Genomic DNA, 20,972 nt, shown 5'->3' on the forward strand with positions numbered 1-20,972 from the left:
AACACTAACCCTAGTTTGGGGAGCTCTAACCTCTGGAAACCTAACACTAGTCGGGGCATCCTATTCATTGGAAATCTAACCCTAGCTTGGGGAGCCTTGCCCTCTGGAACCCAACCCTAGCTGAAGGAGTCGTATCCATGTGAACCCTAGCCTTGGGAGCCTGACCCTCTGGAACCATAACACTAGCTTTTGGAGTCCTACCAACTGTAATTCTAATCCTATTCCAGGGAATCCTACGCTGTGTACCCCTAACTCTAGATTAGGCAGCCTTATACCCTGGAACCATAACCCAGTAGCACCCTCAGCTGTATTGTCAACAAGCTCTTCCCTCTCCCCAGACTCTGTTGCCCTCCCCCACCCCTCTGGAGGGTGTGTCATGTCCATACATGACTGCAGTTTCTCAGCTGGGAGCTGTATGGATTGGGCCTGCCATGGGGTGCATGCTACTGGGGTGGCCACTCTCCTTTCTCTGCTGGCAAGTGGGGCAGGAGATCTGCACAGAATTCCTCAGAGTTGCCATTGTCTTCCAGGATGGGAATCTTCCCAGTGGTGAATCAATGGTGCGTCAGTTCCTGCAGGGACAGCGGTTTTTCCAGCAGCAGTTTGGGAAGCTTTGCTCGGAGGTACGTGTTCCTCCTTGGTGGATCCCCTCTACATGTTCCTTCTCTGGGGGTGGCGGAGGTGATCCATGTGGTCCCTTTTAGAGCTGATATTCCCAGTGTCTCTGCTTCATTCTTGGTGGGACACGCTCACTTAGGAGTGATCTATCTAAGGTATGTATGTGGCCCATCACCATCATATTTGAGTTCTTTCGATCTCTTTTGTATCTAACCTCATGCGCCCCTGTGGGGAAGGGCAGTGCTGCTATTCTCACTGTACAGATGAGGAAACTGAGGCACAGACAGGCCCAGTGACTCGTCCAAGGTCACACAGGAAGTCTGTGGCAGAGCAGGGACTTTATTCCAGGTCTCCCAAGTCCTAAACTAGTGCCTGAACTGCTGGACCATCCACAAGAAATTCCAGCCGGAGGCTGCTAGGGCCTTGGATATATTAGTGCAGCGTACCTCTTCCTACTTTCTAGTACATAGGCCTTGGCCAGTTCATATAGCACCCACTACCTAGCAATATTTCCTCCAGGCTGAGGGGCCCTGTGGAGAGCACTAGGGCCGCAGTGATACGTGGCTGACTATATGGGGTATCCAGAATTTGGGCCTGTTCCCGTCTCTGCCCTAGAGATGTGTGGGGAGATAGGTGCACCCGGCTACATTGTCTGAGAGACACCTGAGCAGGTGACAGGGTTGTGTTTGTCTCTCTCTTCTCTGCTCCCAGTTCTGGTTGCCAGACACCTTTGGATACTCGGCCCAGCTGCCCCAGTTGATGCGTGGCTGTGGGATACGATGGTTCCTCACTCAGAAACTCAGCTGGAGCCTGGTGAACACCTTCCCGGTGAGCTGGCCTTTCCTGCTGTGGGGGGCGTGCATGTGTGTATGGGAGTCTGTCCAGTGGGCTTGCATGTGACCAATCTTCGTACTAGCTGAACTGTTCCTTTGGCTCTCTGGGCATAGGCCCTCATTCAGAGAGCTCACCAGAGCTTTACGTGAGGCTGACTGGATCAGGTAGTTCATAGCCCACAACAAGAGAAGATTTGGCTACTGATCATATCATGGTAAGGTGCTGAAGTATGAAGCCAACAGCTTTGAAAAGGTAATGGTGGGCAACCAGAAGTTTATTTTCAGTAGCTCCCTGGACTAATGCGCCCCACTCTGGCTGTCCCTGCGGTGTCCCCCTGTGAGGCTGTAATAGACTCCCCCTTGGTGACATTTTGCTCTCTTCCAGCATAGCACCTTTTTCTGGGAAGGCATCGATGGCTCCCAAGTTCTGACCCATTTCCCGCCTGGCAATTCGTATGCCCTAAAAGGTCGAGTGGAGGAGGTGAGCGATAGGACATTGTAGGCAGATGGGTTTGCCTCTGTCTTTCTGTCCCAGTGTACCCAGCTTGCAAGGGAATGTCACCGCCATCTGGGCTGTAAACAATGGCTGTTGGAGGGGAATGCCACATAACGAGGAGGTGGGGAAAGGTGATAGGACAAGCAGGTGGGGTGTTTGGAGTAAAGCCCAGATTTGTCTGTCCATGCAATGTGTCAGAGCCTTGAGTTTTTTATAATGAGCTGCATTTTAAAGCTAAATCCACGGGGGAGTGGGGAGTTGACGAGTCACTGCAGGAGGGCTCTCAACTTCTCCAGATTCTCCTGTCTCCCTGGGCCCTGGTGGATGTGTCCCGGGAGGCAGAGCTGAAAAGAGAATGAACATGGTGAGAAGAGGACAACAAGCTAGTGCCTGATCTTTACGCCTGCAGGGCTCTCCTTGGCTTGACTATGAGGGGGCCTGACACTACATGTCATGTGTATATGTAATCTTCTCTAGATGCTGAAAACCATGAACAACAACAGAGACAAAGGCCGTGTGAACCACAGCGCCGCTCTCTTTGGGTTTGGAGATGGAGGAGGTGGCCCGACCCAGAAGATGCTGGACAGGATGAAGAGAATGAGTGATACAGATGGGCTACCCAGGTCTGGGGAGGCTCTACCCTCTCTCCTTGTGTGTCCTTCAGAGCTCGGTGCCGACTGCCGACTCTTGAGAGCTTTTTGCTAACCCCTTTGGTCCTACCATTCTGGAGAGTGGGGCTGGAGGGAGCTGATGATTCACAGCTGGGGCTGTTGCTTTCCCACTTGCAATCCATCGACTTGTGCTAGGGAAGGAACCACAGGGCTCCTCATTCCCTCTGCAGGGGGCAGCAGCTGCTGAGCCTGTATTGTCGCTATCTGCCTTTCTCCCCCATAGGGTTCAGATGTCCACACCTGACCGGTTTTTCTCTATGCTGGAGAAGGAGAAGACCCAGCTGTTCACCTGGATAGGAGAACTGTTCCTGGAGCTACACAACGGCACTTATACCACCCAGACCCAGGTTACCATGCCCGGGATGGGAGGGGAGATAAGGCAGTGGGTGGAAACTATCTAGATCAGGTTAACTCTGACCAGTAGGGGAGCCTTCCACTCTGAATCCATCTCCTTGGTGTGCCGTCATTGGTGCAATTTAGTGCCATAGTAGGACCTGACAAAGACCTTGTGATTCTCTAAAGCTGCGAGCCCGTGTCATTTTCACAGTTAGTCCAATAGAAGTTATCAGGACAGAGCCCTATGTGCTACAATGATTGATGCTCTGATTGCACCAGGAAAATTTACAGAAAACTCCCATCGGCTTGTGCCCTAGTGTAGACAAGACTCTTGCAGATGGTCCGTTTTGAATGCCATTTCTGCTAGCCTTGTTCCAGCATAGACACACCCTGTTTCTAGTCGGTCTGCTTTCTAGGTCTCATGCACTGGCACAGCATTGGTGGGTTGGGGTTTTTAGCACTGCTTTTGGTTAATTCAGGTTTTCTTCTTTACAGGCCTTAAGTCTCAGCTTTAAACTATTTGACAGGGTCTCTTTGAACTGCGTTTGAAAACAAGAGGGATGCTCTTGTTTGAGCCAGAGATGAGCAAAAGCTGCTCATTGGATCTTGGGTTGATTGCTGAGCCACTGGGGGTTTTCCCCATGGTAGGAAGGGGCATTCAGCCCTCAGCTGAGTGTCTCTCTCTGCCTGACCTCTGTAAACATGGTACAGAGAGGCTGCCACCCAAACCCCTTGTTTCCAAAACTGACACGGCAGCATTGCGTGCTGCTATCGATTAACAGAGCATTGTGGGAAGTACCATCTTTCAGAACAACTAGCTAATTTCTGAGCGACTGTAATCTCTTCTGTTACAGTGGGAGGGGCTCTGGAGAAGGTACCCTCAGGGAAAAGAGAATCTCATTGCTATTTGTGAATACATAATAGAATCATAGGGTTGGAAGGGACTTCAGGAGGTCATCTAGTCCAACCCCCTGCTCAAAGCAGGACCGATCCCCAGACAGATTTTTACCCCTGTTCCCTAACTGGTCCCCTCAAGGATTGAACTTGCAACCCTGGGTTTAGCAGGCCAATGCTCAAACCACTGAGCTATCCCTCCCCCCAGTAATAGATACTGTCTACATCCTAATGCCTGATATAATGTTTTGCTACAGATGGTAAAAATCTCCTCTGATATAGCTCTTCCTAAAAACCTGTTTTCTTCTACTTTGGGATCAGATAAAGAAAGGGAATCGGGAGTGCGAGCGGATACTCCATGATGCTGAAGTACTGAGTAGTTTTGCTCTGACCCAGAAAAATACTTTCCAGTATCCTTCCATCAAACTGCAGCATCTCTGGAGGTAAAGTAGTTCGTCCGAGTGCCACCATTGATTGGATAAAGTTGCAGTCCGCACTCCCCCTTTTATATGCATCTGCATCCGCACCCTACCTCACTGGTAGAGCTTTGCGCACATACAAAAATTTGGATCAGCATCCAATCCGCGATCTGCAAAGATGGTAAACAATACCACCGCCTCCGCGGATGCAGATATCTGCGGATATAAGTGGATAACCGCAGATTTGCAGGGCTCTAGCATTAAGCACATTCAGGTATATAAAAAACAAGTGGACACAGTGTTTTCATTAGATGAGATAGTAACAAACAATATATTAAGTAGCAAACCAAAAAATAGCCTCATTCATTTATAGCTTAGACCAAACCCCAGGCAGTCTCTCAACAGACTGATTTAGAAGAATTCATTTTATGGACAAGTATGTCATAGTTGCCTGTATATCACATGCTATTAGAAATACCCCTCTGGTCCTCAGGAGGCTGAACTATTGTGTGCCACAGGCAGAGACCAGGAGACACTGAGATGCCACCAATGTCCAAGGTTACTGCCAAGGCAGGGAATTGAAGGAACAAGTATATTTGTTTCTGTGAATTCCCAAACCTGTGCCCAGGGAATCCTCCCAGAAAAAGGCCTGGCTTGAGTGACTGCTAAGAGAGTTCAGGGTCTGTGAGCTGGCTGCACTCTCTCTTGTCTCCAAGAGCAGCAGAGCAGGGTCCATCAGAACTCACATTTTTGATTGGATGGAGTGAAAGTGGTGACCTGAAGCCAGAAGGCCACAGTTACCATGTGCATGTGAGAACTGCCTGGCTATTGCAGTCCCCATCAGCCGGCAGCAAGATACAAAGGGCTTTGTCCTCTAGAATGAGGATGGCATAGTTCATTCATAGCTCTCTTCTGGTTCTTGCCTCGGTCCCCCGTGCTCAGGCTGCTGCTCCTGAATCAGTTCCACGACGTGTTGCCGGGCAGTTGTATCCAGCTAGTTGTGGAGGATGCCATGAGATACTACGCAGGTGAGGAGTGATTTGTGCTAAGAGGCTTTTCCTGTCAAGTGGGTTGGGTTCATTGTAACACCCTCTGTCAGGTGGGCTTTGAAAGGTGGTGTTCCTGCTTTCTGATCTGACTCCTTGCCTGGTTTGGTGAATGTTTGGTTGTGGTTTTGTTTTGTTACAAGCCCTACAGGCATCGGAGACTCCACATTAATAGGTGGTGCTCTTGGTGTTGGTAATAACTAATGGGACCCAATCTGTTTTCCTTCCCTGCGCATCCTGCTTCCACTGAGGCTGGTAGGAGGAAGGATGCCCATAGTGCCCTGGGCCGTGGCCCCACTGCACTCAGCCAGTCTGCATTATGCCATTTGTCGATACCCAGAGAAAACAAGCCCCAACTGTATCTGGTTACAAAGTCAGAGTCTGGCAAGCAGAGGACCCCCCTCTCCCCCCCCCCCCCCCGCAGGTGGAGACTCTGTGGCCCCAGGAGTCCTGTGACACTGGAAGAGACTGTGCATGTGAAGGGTTGGTTTGAGCAGTGGGGATGGGGAGGATTGTTGGGAGGTTGCTAGGAATGGCTGCAGAGATGCAACAATTCCAAGGCTATTCGGAACCATTGTGATCATCTCACTGACTTGTAGACTTTAAGACCAGAAGGGACCATCATGATCATCTAGTCTGACCTGCACATTTCAGGCCACAGAACCTCACCTACCCCCTCCTGTAGTAGGCCTCTAACCTCTGGCTGAGTTACTGACGTCCTCAAATCATGATTTACAGACTTCAGGTTACAGAGAATCCACCATTTACACTAGTTCAACAAGTGATCTATGCCCCATGCTGCAGAGAAGGCAACTACCCCTCCCCCCACTCGGGTTTCTGCCAGTCTTACCTGGAGGGAAAAATCCTTCCTGACCCCAAATGTGGAGATCAGTTAGACCCTGAGCAAGTGGGTGAGACCCATCAGCCAGACACTTGGGAAAGAATTCGCTGACCTCCTGTATGACACAGGCCAGAGAACTTCCCCAGAATAATTCCTAGAATAGATATTTTAGAAAAAAAATCCAGCTTTGATTTAAAAATTGCCAATGATGGAGAATCCACCATGACCCTTGTAGGTTGTTCCAAGGGGTAATTACCCTCACTGTTAAAAAAATGTATGTTTTATGGCCAGTCTGAATTTGCATGGAAGACAGAGGAATGTTAGGATGGTGCAAGGAGGGAATCCAGAGTTTAACTGGAAAAAATGCAGCCCAGAGTTAAACACACCAGTTGAATGGAAGGGAGTTGGGGGAATTAGGGTTAAGAGTAAAGAGAACTTGCTTAATAAGATTAGGCATGATGGGGCAAATGGACAAGCAATTCTGAGGCCAGTGTGTACTACATCCTTTCTCTCACTCCGTTGTCTTTTTTGTATGTCTCTAAAGGGCCTAGCCAACTTTGGGGTGCTCTATAATTAATAATAGTCTGCCCTGAACTGAAATGCCTTTTCTTTGTCCAGAAATCCGTAGCATGGGTGGTCTCCTCATTAAAGATGCTATTTGGTCCTTGTTTGGAGAACTTTTGCCGACTGGTCCCGAGACAGCAGAAAGCCTCCTTGTTCTGAACACTTTGCCCTGGGAACGGACTGAAGTCGTCTCCAGGACTGGAGCAAAGACCTTAGGTGCCATTGTCCTGCCTATCTAAAGACTTGCAGATCGTCCCCCACAAAGCACAGATGCACCCTAAATCTTCTGGTGCAGGGGACAGGAGCAGAGCAGGGGAGGGGGACCAGGAAAAATAGACCAACAAAGTGATGGCTGTCTAATTCCAGTCACATGGAGGATACAGAGCCTTTGCCTCTCGCACAGCTGAGACAGACATTGGCTTATCCATTATCTCTAGATCAGGGTTATCCATGATCTCTAGAAATAGGTTCCATCTCCCTCAGCATCACATGGGAAGCTCCTGGACATCAGAGCAGGGGGGAGGTATTTCCTGGCGAAGAGGGGGCCCAATGGCACGCAGTGAGAGAGAAGACATCTCCTAAAGGGAAAAGCATTTGAGTGAACCGCTCTGCCTCTCTTCCTTTCAGCCCTGGTGAAGGTGCCTAGCATGGGCTGCTCTGCCGTGGAGGATTCATTAACACCCCCTCATCCCGTGACGGTGACGAAACAGGTGAGCTGCCCTGTTGGATTCTTCGCTTGCACATCAGAAAGCTCCATGGGCCAAGCTCCTAAACTGGATTTGCAACACCGTTTTCAGTAACTTGTAGCATTGCGCACACACACACTCACTCTTTGGCTGGTGTAGAGCCTGTGCTCTCTTCTGATTCTTTCTTCTTTCTCACCAGGCAGATGGCTCTGTGACCCTGGAGAATGGGGTTATCGCGGCTCACCTGGACTCCATGGGGCGCGTGATGTCGCTTCGCTTAGTGCACTCGGGGAGGTATGATGATTATTCATCGTGTTTATTGCAGCCATGCCTGAGGGCCAATCCAGACTGGGGCTCGTTGTGCCAGGCACTGGGCAAATACAGGAGCAAATTGACCCTACTCCAAAGAGCTGATGGTCTACATTGGTTTACTTAACGTTCGTAGAATATGGATCTGCTCTCACTGAAATCATCTCCAATGATTCCATCTTGCCTGGACAGACTGGGGTGTGAAACCCAGTGGGAACTAATTTTGAGGCCTCCTCTCCTCCTCAGTTTCATCATAACTAAGCCCGCCTATGGGGCTTGAACATCAGTCGGCCAAATGAAAGGCTGGTTCATTTCTCCCATCTAGTCTTCTCCCAGAGAAGCTGAAGTGGCAGGTGTAGGGTTACCATATTTTGTGCCTCCAAAAGGAGGACACTCCACTGGGCCCGGGCCCCGGCCCTGCCCCCAGCCCCGCCCACGCCCCGCCCCAACTCCGCCCCCTCCCCTGCTTCCCGCGAACATTTGATTCGCGGGAAGCCTGAAGCAGGTAAGGGGGGTGTGGGGGGAGGAGGCGCGGCGCAGGCTGGACCCCCGGCGTTTCCAGCCTGGGTCGGCTCGGGCCTGGGGTGCCGGCCCCGGGCCCAGCCCCTGGCCGAGCACCCCTGGCCCGCCCAGCACTGCCGGTCCCTGGCCCGGCCCCCAGACCCCCGGACGAGCACCCCCTGGCCCCGCCGGCCCCCGTCCGAACACCCCTGGCCCGTTCAGCACCCTCCAGCCCCGCCGGCCCGCTCAGCACCCCCCGGCCTGGCCCCCGGGCCCCCGTCCGAGCACCCCCCGGCCCGCTCAGCACCCCCCAGCCCCGCCGGCCCCCCGGCCCGCTCAGCACCCCCCGGCCCGGCCCCCGGGCCCCCGGCCGAGCACCCCCCGGCCCGCTCAGCACCCCCCAACCCCGCCGGCCCCCCGGCCCGCTCAGCACCCCCCGGCGCTCGGTCCCGGCCCCCGGCGCTCGGCGCCCCCGGGCCCCGGCGCTCGGCCCCGGCGGCCCCGGCCCCCCTGGCGCTCGGCGGCCCCGGCCCCCCTGGCACTCGGCGGCCCCGGCCCCCCTGGTCCCCAGCCCCGCCGGCGCTCGGTGCCCCCGGTGCTCAGCCCCGCCGGCCCTGCCGGCGCTCGGTGCCCCCGGCCCCGCCGGCCCCCGGCCCAGCACCACCGCCTGCATGTCCCGATTTTCCCGGACATGTCCGGCTTTTTGGGATTTCCCCCCGGACGGGGATTTGGAGCCCAAAAAGCCGGATGTGTCCGGGAAAATCCGGACGTATGGTAACCCTAGGCAGGTATCTGTTTCCAGGCTGTTAGAATGTTGTTTCAGGTCACAGAATTCTTATGTCATCCACTGCAGCTTCTTGTTCCCTTGCTGATCCTCTGCCTCCCTGCTTTGTTTCAGAGAGTCAGTCCAGGATGGTCACTGCGCTAACCAGTTTGTGATATTTGATGATGTTCCCTTGTACTGGGATGCTTGGGACGTGATGGATTATCACCTGGAAACCAGGTAAGTGAGCAGTGCATTGTGGGTACTGGTACTTTTTTAGGACTCTGCAAAGCTCTCTGCCTCTTGGGATTGTAGCAAAGAACCAACTTCCCAGAGAGAGGACAAAACTTCTGCAATGGAAAACTATGTGCTTGTTCTTTCCAGCTCTTCGTGTCCAGGGGAGTAGCGTAGAATAGTGTAAGATTACACAGCGCCTGGGAGGGGTTCTAAGAATTCCTCTGGTGAGAAAAATGCAGCCTCAGGTGGGGGGAAGGGGGAGTATCCCTGCTCCCCTCTTGTCTTCCAAGTGTAGGAGCCTTACGTTAACCTTTTGAACACAGAGCTGTCACCCCCGAATCTTAACCCTTATGCTTGACATCTGTTTTAGGAAGCCAATCACAACCCTTCTGAAGCCTCTGGAGATTGTCTTGGCTGGGGGCCTGCGAGGAAGTGTGAAATTCTCTCTGCAGATCAGTGAGCGGAGTGTCATCACCCAAGAAGTCATCCTGGATGCCATGTGTCCTTATCTTCGATTCCTGACCCAGGTTTGGAAAGGCTTGTGCAGGCCACACCTGCCTTATATAGACTGCTGTGGGGGGAGGAGAGAATCCCAGAAGGATGTGTGTGTTGTAGGAATGGAGCATAGAGGTGGCAAAGGTGGATGACTGGGGCGAGGTCCAAGGAAAGGTTGCATCCTAGGCAAGCCAAGACCGGAACTGGAGGAGAGTCAAGAAGCAGCCAAGATAGTGAACATTCGTAACCAAAGACAGGCGCGTCTCCTCACTGGAGGCAACACCCATCACCTCTGCTGCCTCTCCTGGATGCCCCTATTCCCATCTAGCCTTTACTGCATATACTGCCAAACTTACCGAGAGTCTGAGCTGCATACGACAATCTCTTCAGAAGTTTGAGAGCAGGGCATCACTCCTGCTGAAGCCCTGCACCCTGGCAGGCATGCTCCAAGGGACTGGAACCCCAAGACCCCCCACCCTGCTGGGCAGAAGCCGGAGGCAACATTGGGGGGGCACGTGGGGTTACATGCCCCCCCAAATATTTGCCAGGGTTTGCTAGCCCCACTCAGTCACATGGTGCTGCCAGGCCCCTTCCCTGCACAGCAGCTGCGGCCATGGGGAGAGGCAGCGGCACACAGCTGGGAGCTGCAGAGACAGACAGTGTTTTGCTGCTGCCTCTCCCCATGGAGCTAAAGCAGCGGCCCCTTGCTGCAGCTCCCAACCATTTGCCGCTGTGTCTCCACAAGGAGCTAACACCTGGGAGCTGCAGGCAGGGGCCACTGAGGGTAAGGGGTATGTGTGCCTGGGAGGGCATCACTCAAGCTGTTGGAGGGGCGAATGTTTTAATTTTGCCCCCCACACTCAGCAAGTGCCAGTCGTCTCTGGGAGAAGCCCTGAGCCTCGCCCCACTTCTCCTCCCCAGTCTGGTAGGGGGAAAATGAGGAGGTCTCGGGGGGCTCAGTGAGCTGCATTTTAACTGTAAAAGAGCCGCATGTGGCTTGCGAGCCACAGTTTGGCCACCCCGGCATATAACGAAGCACTTCGGAAGAGCTTTGGGATTGTTTAAAGCCACTGGGATGGATTGATGTGATCATGTTTTCCCACGTTCAGAGACAATAGAGTACCGTCCCAGGGCCAGTTTTAGCCCTTGCTCGATACTTTACCAGGGAACCAGGTCCCTGTTGGGTGGGGTTAACTAGACAATGGGGAGTTCCTGGGGAAGCTAGAACAGGGGAGCCACTGTGGTGAAGATGACGGCATCTTTCCCGTCTCCCCCACAATGACCTGAGCCCCTTTTTGGCCGCCCCATTTGCTCTAGGTTAACTGGAATGAGGCTCACCGATTCCTGAAGGTGGAGTTCCCATTGCAGGTTCGGAGCATGAATGCAACGTATGAGATTCAGTTTGGGCACCTGCAGAGGCCGACGCACTGGAACACGTCTTGGGACTGGGCTCGGTTCGAGGTAGGAGGGCAGCAGGCTGGGCCCTGCCATTGCCCCAGCTCTCTAGGTAGAAATAGTCCTGATAGATTGACACCGTCCCTTCTTTCCCCACCCGGCGTGCCCTCTGAGAACAGCTCGCCTCGGACCACAGCTGCTCGCTGAACTGCTGCAGGGATAGGCTGTCTCCTGGGGGGAGGTGAACCCGGCAGGAGCAGAATCCCCATATCCCAAGAGAGTAGAGCTTTAAGCAGGGACCTCAGTGAGAACAAAATCTTGGGTCGCTGAGTCAGTGTCGCTATTCAGATCCTTCCCAGCCAGGGCACAGATATGGCTTTGTACACTGACATAGCAAAGTACCGGCCTCCCGCTGCCCAATCACAAGCTCCCTCTGGGGGATCCAGATGGACGCTCAACTGTCTCGGAATGACCTGTGGTTTGCTGTTGTGTGGAGCCAGCCTGGAGCAGACGAAGTTGCATTTCAATGTTAGTGGGTCATGCAGTTCCCCAGAGCTAGGGAATTTGCATCCTGGCCTCACTGCAGCTGCCGATCAGTTTGATGAAGGAGCCCGATCTGCCTTTCCTTCATGGGGACTAGCTTTCCAGTTACGCTCCTGATTGGTGATCTAGGCTGTTCACAGGGATTGGCCCTCTGCAGAGCCCAAGGGGCCATCGTCTGCCTCCCCCAGCCACCCTTTGTGTTCTTGGTCAGTAAGACAGTTTGCGTGGCACCCACCTTGCTCCACAAATAACCATCCCGGGTGACAGCCCCCTAATGCCAGGCCAGTTGTTTCCCCAAGGTGTGGAGTCACAAGTGGATGGACCTGTCTGAGCACGGCTTCGGGGTGGCATTGCTGAACGACTGCAAATACGGCGCGTCGGTGCACAAGAACGTGATGAGCCTCTCGCTGTGAGTGGGTGGGGGGCGGGGCTGGGCAATGGATGCCTTGGGTTTACAATTCTGTTCGCTGGGGATGCTGCAGTTCCGTGTGCACTATCGTTTAACTTTGCAAACGCTGTGGTCTGCACCCTGTATATAGCAGCGGGATTGGACTGGAAATGGAAACTCTAGTGCATATTGGGCTTTAGAAAGTGTTCCATTTATAACGGGATCCGCTCTCTGCCCCGTCCCGTCAAGTACGGAGATGATAAGGTTTTAACCCTTTCCTGCAGTGGTCAGGAATTCATGCCACTAAGGATTGGCTGTCACTGATCTAGTTACTGAGCTTGCAGCACCTTGCTCTCTATGGTGGGATCAGTTTCTTGAATACTTTGATCCAAGTGTTGGGCCAGTGTTTGGTGACAAGTCAAGACAGACCCTAGGCCTCTGGCGTGTGAGTGCAGCGGGCGTTCGCAGTCTTGTGGCAGGAGCTCCTCCCCCAATGGGGCACGGCCATGGAGCCTGACTGTGGTGCAGTTTGCAGGGGTCCCTGCTGCGTGATGGAACGGCAGGGTGGTTTGACACCGGTAGTGCATGTGCACTAGTGTTTAAAGGAAGTGGGGCTGGTTCTAGGCACTGCCAGTGGAAGAGGCTCCACCCCCTTAATTCGTCCCTCTCCTCCAGGCTGAGAGCGCCAAAGTCACCAGATGCCACTGCAGATATTGGACCCCATGAGTTCACCTATGCCGTGATGCCTCACAGGGGTGAGTTTCGGGGGCTGAGCAGCACAGCACTGATATGCCCCCTAGGAGCCTGCCAATTCCTGAGGGGAGCATGTGGGCAAAGAAAATAGCTCTCTCCCGTGTGGGACCGCAGCACAGTGCCTGCTCCCGTCTCACAGGGGATGGCGCTGCTGCTGTTTCTAACTGTGCTGAGCGCTTAACTCCTGACAGCTGCTGTTGTATTCTCTGTGCAGGTTCCTTCCAGGAGGCGGGTGTGATCCATTATGCTTACAACTTGAACTTCCCTCTGCACACCGTGCCAGCTGTGTCAGCGCAGTGTCCAGCCTGGAGTGCCTTCTCTGTGCATTCACCAGCTGTTGTGCTAGAAACCGTCAAACAGGTACGTGCCCCAAAGAGAGACAAGGGGGGCAGCGGTGTGTTGAAAGGCGCCAGCTGCGGTATCTGCAGACACACAGCACTGGCAGCTCTTGTATCAGCATTGTGCATTGTTATAGCACTTTGGATTGACAGAAGCCAAGTGCCTTGCAGGAGAGTTAGCTACAGCTCTCAGTCCTAGTCCAGTGATTGGACCTTTCCATTCATCCTTCATCTGCCCACACCTCCCAGATCTTTGACATTCACCTGAGCTGAGCAGGAATTTCCTACACTGACAGGGGAAGCAGTGTGGGCTAGTGGTTATAGCAGGAGTTTGGGAGTCAGGCAGCCTGGCTCACTGTTTGGACTTGGGAGAATCACACTAGCCAAAATCTTGCACCCATAGCAGTGGCAGCTTCTCTTCCATTTTTAGGCCCCCAGCTTACAGTGCCTTGGGCCTGATACTCAGAGTTGCTGAGTGCCCACAAATCCAGCGTACTTTGCTGGGTGGGGACGGGGCTGAGCTCCTCAGGAGATCAGGCCCAATGTGAACATTCACAGTGCAGGCACCTAAATTCAGTAGCCACTTCTGGAAATTCAGGCCTTGGTATCTCCGTTGCCCAGATGGGCTGAACAATTCCTGCCTGCGTCAGCACTCTGAGGGCTCTGGAAGAGAATTGCAAAGCATTACTCCTCATTACAGCCTCCTGCAGGGACTTACAGAACTCAGGGTCCATCTGTTCTAAACGGGGCAACCCAGCCAGGTTCAGAGTTTGACCTCTTCCTGCTGGCTATCCTCTAGTCGAAATGGTGAACCAAAGCTGCTCTTGCACATTGATGATTGGGAGGAGGCACCGTGCCGTCTAGGCAGCATATGCTAGTGGCTGGAGCACTGGACTGGGACTCAGCTAACCTGGCTTCTAGACCCAGCTCTGCCACAGGCCTACTCAGTGTGTGTCCCTTCCCCTCTCGGTGCCTCAGTTTCCATGTCTCTAATATGGGGTAATGATACTGCCCCCCCACCCTTTGTAAAGCATTTGGAGATCAGGTATCATCAGTCATCTGGCTGATCCTGAGAATAATGTTTCTCTCTGTCCATGAAGGCTGAGGACAGGCTGGACGGGCTGGTGGTCAGGCTGTATGAGTCACATGGCAGCACTGTGGTCACGTGGCTCCAGACCTCCCTTCCTGTGAAGGAAGCAATCAGGTAAGTAGGAGAGACCGCTGTGAGACCTTGTATTCTGGGGCTTCAGCTTCATTCTCTCTTTCTCTTCCTTCCCCAGCTGTGACCTCCTGGAACGGCCAGACCCGAGCAGCAATCTGCCGCTGGAGGAGCATGGCCTGAAGCTTTCCTTTACGCCATTCCAAGTGCGCTCAGTCCTCTTGATCTTGAGGCAGTAAGAGGGCTACTGCTACTGGCAGCCCAGTCCCTGTCCCGGAACCAGACAGAAATCACCATGCTCTGGGCGATTCACTAGCTTCTCAAATCATGGGACACATCGATTCCAGCACTGTGGCTACCCAGTGGGATAGTAAGGAGTTGCCCCTTCTCAGTGTGCGCCAAGGGTCGGTGTCAGGACAGAGATCAGAAGCATCTGGGCTCAAGTCAGCGCTGATTCTGAGTGTAAATGCCTGACGGTGGGCCATGGCCTTAGTAATGCCGGGGGGTGGGGAGATCTCGATTGGGGGCGGGGATCACAGAGCTGGTGGTGTACTGGCTTAACCCACAAGTGGACATCCTGAATAGAATCCTGTCCCTTTCAGGGGAGTGGTGCTGGGGTTTGAGCCTTGATAATGGCAGAATTGGTTCCTTTTACTGCGTGTCCTACAACTCTAACAGTCCTGTGCTTCCCTGTTTGCAGGCACTTTACTGTTTCTGCAGACACGCAGCGTCTTTTTGCCTGGTCTTTCTGTAAAAACTGAGCATTAAACACTGAATCACGTGCTGAGTAAAGTTCTGACTGTTTGACTCTTGCCTGTGGCATCAGAAATGGGGCCGCTGCCCTTCACTGAGACCAGCGCCAGGCAGATAATAAAATCCCTAGTGTAGGAGCCACAAAGCTCCCTAGGCTCCTAAGTCCTGTTTTTAGGCTCAGCTGTGACCCTCAAAGCTCTTGTTCAGCTGCCATCTAACCCTGCAGGCACCTCAGGTTCTGCAGTAGGTGCTGGGTTCTGCCTCTCTACATGCATGCCGTTGCCTCACTTGAGGTGTCTAGGCACCTGTCTCCCACCTACACCCCAGAGTGAGTGAGCCAAAGCCTGGTGTTCCCCTGAGTCGTGGGTGGGGCCAGTGAGCATGCTCAGAGACTGCGTAGCTCCACAGGACAGCCAGGGTGGGGGGAGGCCTTCCCTTGTCAGCTGTAGCCCTGTGGTTACAGTGCTGGGAGGAGACCACTGGTTCAAGTCTCCCCTCTGCCAGATAAGGAGAAGGGATTTGAGCAGGGATCTGCTACCTCTCAGGTCAGGGCCCTGAGAATGGGATATGCTCATGTAGTCTCTCTCAATCTCTCTTATTGAAGTTGTTTCACTTTAATTAAATAATTGAATAATTAACAAGGGCAGAGAAAGTTAGAATGATTCTGCTTGGGGCACTCACCTGAGAGGTGCAGAGGCCTGTTCAAATCCCTACTCATCTGGCAGAGGAGGGACTTGAACCCCCTTTGTCCCTGCTCTTTTGTGGAGTTAGGCAGCTTCTGAGTACACTCACTGGATTGGGCCCTGCTTGTGACTTAGACAGCCAAACCCCTGTCTGCTCCTGGTTTGTGGATTGCTACCAACGATAGGTGCTTTCTACCAGCCCAGACTTGGGGGCTGAACTTAGAGAGGGGCCTGGTGGAACTTAGCACATCCCTCTTGCTGGCCTCTTCCATTGACTCCCCACCTACCTCGCTGGCTTTGTGAAATGTTGTCAAAGGCGCCTGTCTCATCCCATTCACTGTGAAGGCCCCTACCGCAGGGTTGTTCCTGTGATTTTCTAGGTGTCTAAACATTAAACATTGTGATGCCTCAGACCCTTTTGTGGATTCAGGCCCTAGCGCTTTCAGTATCATCATCCCCACTTGACAGCTGGGAAACTGAGGCACAGAGCGGTGATGTGGCTTGCCCAAGTAGTCTACTAGCTTGGCCCTTGGGTGAGCGCTAAGGGGTAACCCATCAGCTAGAAAAAAGTTATTTCTACCACATTAGGCACCTATCTAGTGTTCATCACCAGGGTGATGGAACTACATACTCAAAATAACACTGGTTTGGAATGCTTGGGAAATATTTAGCCCCCAATGATATATTTTATACATATGCCTGTGTTGTTTTGCCTTTGGTTAAAACAAAAGTCTGTAGTCACACAACATTATGAATTTGTTTGTACCATGTATTACATCAAAATATGCATCATTATTTGTAGAATGTACTCATCTCAGAAAAGGTTTTCTGTCTGCTATTTTTCTGAAGTTATGCAGATAAGACCCCCCCCTACTCCTTAATTATAAAACATATTTTGAGGTTATCTGCTGTGCTGGAGACATACGTGGGGAAGGACCATGGAATGGAATCTGTAAGGCTAGGGCAGAGACTGTAGCCTTCAAATGTAGAATATTGCAAACTATAACCATGGCTGTTATAGTTAAGACAACATGCTACAAAATTGGCAGGGCAAATAACAAAAACAAAGAAAGAGTTAAAAGAAAGCAGGAGAAGCCACAGAGCTCTGGAATGCTCCTGTTCTCCTAACAGGGTGGCAAGCAGTCCAGAGACAGCAAGCAGTCCAGAGACAGCAAGCATGGGAACAGAATAAAACTTTGTGGAAACAGCTGTAAAAAACCTACCAAAAAAAAAAAAATGTGCTGTCCTGTTATAAATATTTGTGGTCATCAGCAAGCGTGAGCTACCCTGTGCCTGAAGAATGGGAACAGAAATAGAAAAAGGTGGCCCTAGCAAAATTAAGAGATGCATTAACAGATGGCGTTGCCCAAAAACAGTTAACTGGAGCATGTAAGAGCACTCCCGCACTCCATTTGGCATGTGGACAAAAGCAACAAACACTGGGGGAAACAAATAGAGGTTTTGCAAGAACAGGTAACAATCCTCACTTCCCTTTCAAAGCCAGGATAAAAACCAGGGATGCGGGTTCCCAAGTGTTTTAACCCCTGGAGCTACACTCCTTGCTCATGGCTAAAAACGCAACCTTCTTTCTCAAATATTTTTACATACAGTTAAGTTTTCCTTTATCTCCTTTCTCAGTTTGCTAAACTTGCTGCTGCTGCCTGTACTTAAGATAACTTTATAGAGTTAATGTTCAGGTCTCACTACCTTCCTAGGTTGCTCTTCATCCCCTCCCCCCCTTAAAAGTTATAGTTTTTACAGAAACCTCCAAAAGCTTAAAAATAGAACAAAGCAACAATCAAACAAATTAAAAAACAAGGTAAACATTTTACTTTAAAAAACTCCAGTAAATAAATAAATTTAACTCTTCAGGAATGCAATAGATGGAATTACTCCTAACTTGCTTGAAGATAAGGTTGCCAAGCAATAGAAATGCACACTCTGCTTCTAATCCTAACCACTAACTAATATTTGAAACATGGGCTTTCCTTATTATCACAGTTTTAAAATAAAATTAATATAAAATAATGGAAAATGCCTTGTTACTAAATTAATACAATAATTATTGCAAATATTAATATGAATTCATTTTATTAAAAATGAAGGTAATAACTTGCTTATTTAAATGGTTAACCATTTTGTTTATCTTTTAAAATATTTTTTATTTTTGTCTTATTTCATATAGGTATAAATAAGAAGTCTGGCGCCATTTGTTTTTAATTGTAAGTTTGTCATGTATGCTGTCCTGTTTGTATGTTGTGTGTGTAACATCACTTTTTTTTTTTAATTATTTTTATTTTGTTGCAACAAAAGTCAATTTTATACCTTTTTTTAAAAATATAAGTGGTACCACACTATTTTACTATTATGTTTGGGGTATAAGCATCATAATATTATTACCACCATTTTTTTAAAGTTCAAAAAGGTCTCAGTTATAAATATATGCATTATTTGTTGAGGCAGAAATAGATGTACAATTAAAAACCAAAAGAATTCTTTTATTAATTTTTTTTATTATTTTTATTTTTTATTCAAAGAAAAAATGTAAGGGGAAATCTCAACATTAAGGTAAAGGTAATATTAAAGTGTCAATTTCTTGTTTGGGTTTTTATGAACTTGTTTGCAATTTTAAATATCCCTATAAAAATGTCATGGCAAAAATGTTTTAAAATAACAATTTTATGCATAAAGCTAACCAAACAGTTTCAGCAGGTTTCCACCTTTGGCTCCTAAACACAAAGTGTCATAAAAATTTAATACCCTCAAAGTGTTTGCATGAACTTGCATTTAAAATTTATTTTGGTTTAATTTTTATGTTCTGTTACAAGGAAGTAATTGTTGTTAAAGTTTGTGTTTCTAAATACTTGAAAGTGGAATTGGTATCACAAGCAAATTAACTCTAAAAAGCTTGGTAAAAATTATGTTACTAACTCTTTTGCTAAAACAGAGTGCTCAGCAAGGGAAAGCAATACACATTCTAATAGAAGATTGTGAGCATCTGTTCTAGCAATTAAGCATTACATTTAGTATCAAGTATCAAATATCAAATATTAGTAATGCACCTTAAATAAAAATGAATATCTATACAATTGCAAAAGTATAGCTTGTGTTATAAAAGACTTGGTCCCCATTACACTGTAAACAAAGTTAATATGTGTATTAAATGTGCGTTATTAAAAACCAGAAGAAATGTAAAACAAAAAAAACTTCATTATGTTAACTAACTAGCTATTTAAAGTTGCATCCCACAGACCAAAGACACTAGAAGATATCAGTTTATAGTGAAGGAACCCCCAAGCATAAAAAAACCTAAAAAGTGCACATATGCACTATCCGAGTCCAAGCTCCACATTATCACCCTGCTTACTTCGAGTGTTTGCTTTGAACATACAAACAGACATAATGGGTCAGACCCAGGGTCCATCTAGCCCAGTATCCTGTCTTCCGATAGTGGGACAATGCCAGGTGTTTCACAGGGAATGAACAGAACAGGGTAATTATTAAGCAATCCAGTCCCAGCATCTGGCAATCAGAGGTTTAAGGACACCCAGAGCATGGGGTTGCATCCCTGACTATCTTGGTTAATAGCCAGTGAAGGACCTATCCACCCTCTTTTTTTGAACCCAGTTATACTTTTGGCCTTCATAACATCCCCTGGCAATGAGTTCCACAGGTTAACTGTGTGTGTGAAGAAGCACTTCCTTCTGTTTGTTTAATTTAATAGGGTGACCCCTGATTCTTGTGTTATGTGAAGGAGTATATAAGACTTCCTTCATCCAATTCATGATTTCATAGACTTCTATCACCCACCCCCATCACCTCTTTTCTAAGCAGAACAGGACCAGTTTTTTAAAAATCTCTCATCCTATGGAAGCTGTTCCATCCCCCCTAATAATTTTTCTTGCCCTTCTCTATACTTTTCCCAATTCTACTCTGTACTTTTTGAGATTAGTTTAGAACTGCATGCAGTATTCAAGATGTGAGGTACATAGATTTAAAAAGTGGCAGGATGCTATTTTCTGTCTTATCTTGCCCTTTCCTAGTGGTTCCTCATATTTTTTTTTATAACGCCACTGCACATTGAGCAGCTGTTTTTCAAAGAACTAGCCCCAATGACTCCAAGATCTCTCTCGAGTGGTACTAGATAATTTAGATCCCATCATTTTGGATGAACAGTTGGGATTGTGCTTTCCAATGTGCATTACTTTGCACTTATCAACATTGAATTTCATCTGCCATTTTGTTACCCAGTCACCCAATTTAGTGAGATTTAGTTGTAACTCTTCACAGTCAGCTTTGGACTTAACTAGCTTGAGTAATTGTCTATTGTCTGGAAACTTTGCCATCTCACTGTTTACCCCCTTTTCCAGATCATTTTAGGAATATGTTGAACATCACTGGTCCCAGTACAGATACTTAGGGGACCCCACTAGTTACCTCTCTCCACCTAGAAAACAAAGGATAGGAATAAATTGTCAGTTTTCAATCTTTTAACCAGTTACTTTTGCTAGTTGCTCTTCAAATTCTTTCTGGATCTACCTTTTCACCTGACTTGCCAGAGTTTATGCTCCTTTCTATTTTCCTGAGAAGGATTTGACTTCCATTTTTTAAAGGATGACTTTTTGCCTCTTTTATGCTATGGTTTAGCCACAGTGGCATTTCTTTGGTCCTCTTTTTTTTTTTATTTGGGGTATACAGTACAATTCATTGGAACCTCTATTATGGTGTTCGTAAATAGTTTCCATGCATCTTGCAGGCATGTCACTCTTGTGGCTCCTTTTAATTTCCATTTAACTAGCCTTCTCCTTTGTGTGTGTGTGTGTGTGTGTGTGTGTGTGTGTTCTTCCCCTTTTTGAAGCTAAATGCTACTGTGGTAGGTTTCTCTAATATTTTCCCCCTATTGGGCCATTAAATTTAATTACATTATGGTCACTATTACCGAGTAGTTCAGTTAGATTCACTTCTTGGACCAGATCCTGTGCACCACTTAGGATGAAATCAAGAATTGAGGGTTCCAGGGCTAGCTGCTCTAAGAAGCAGTCATTTAACCGTGTCTAGAAATTTTCTTTCTGCATCTCTTCCTGAAGTGACATGGACCCAGTCAACAGGGGATAGTTTAAAATCTCCCAATTAGTGCTGGGTTTTCTGGTTTTATAGCCTCTCTTATCTCCCTCAGTATTTCACAGTCATTGTCACTATCCTGGTCAGGTGGGGAGTAGCATATCCCTACTGCTATATTCTTATTATTCAA

The 20,972-nt window shown here is 49.3% G+C and overlaps 1 protein-coding gene across 1 annotated transcript in view; it reads left to right on the forward strand.

The window, feature by feature from the left end:
• MAN2C1 (mannosidase alpha class 2C member 1) overlaps positions 1-18,332 on the forward strand; it is a 35,087-nt gene extending 16,755 nt beyond the window's left edge. Inside the window, 19 exon segments of the mRNA XM_054042217.1 lie at positions 531-623; positions 1,330-1,446; positions 1,837-1,932; positions 2,425-2,570; positions 2,842-2,965; positions 4,170-4,291; positions 5,210-5,295; positions 6,773-6,934; positions 7,346-7,428; positions 7,604-7,698; positions 9,113-9,217; positions 9,585-9,741; positions 11,027-11,170; positions 11,947-12,056; positions 12,711-12,790; positions 13,003-13,148; positions 14,227-14,330; positions 14,407-14,446; positions 14,449-18,332. Coding sequence (XP_053898192.1) covers positions 531-623; positions 1,330-1,446; positions 1,837-1,932; positions 2,425-2,570; positions 2,842-2,965; positions 4,170-4,291; positions 5,210-5,295; positions 6,773-6,934; positions 7,346-7,428; positions 7,604-7,698; positions 9,113-9,217; positions 9,585-9,741; positions 11,027-11,170; positions 11,947-12,056; positions 12,711-12,790; positions 13,003-13,148; positions 14,227-14,330; positions 14,407-14,446; positions 14,449-14,601 — 2,163 coding nt within the window. The 3' untranslated portion in view covers positions 14,602-18,332.
• The last annotated feature ends 2,640 nt before the right edge of the window (positions 18,333-20,972 follow it).

Source organism: Malaclemys terrapin, chromosome 10 (assembly GCF_027887155.1).
Source record: "Malaclemys terrapin pileata isolate rMalTer1 chromosome 10, rMalTer1.hap1, whole genome shotgun sequence".
Taxonomy (NCBI): Eukaryota; Metazoa; Chordata; order Testudines; family Emydidae; genus Malaclemys; species Malaclemys terrapin.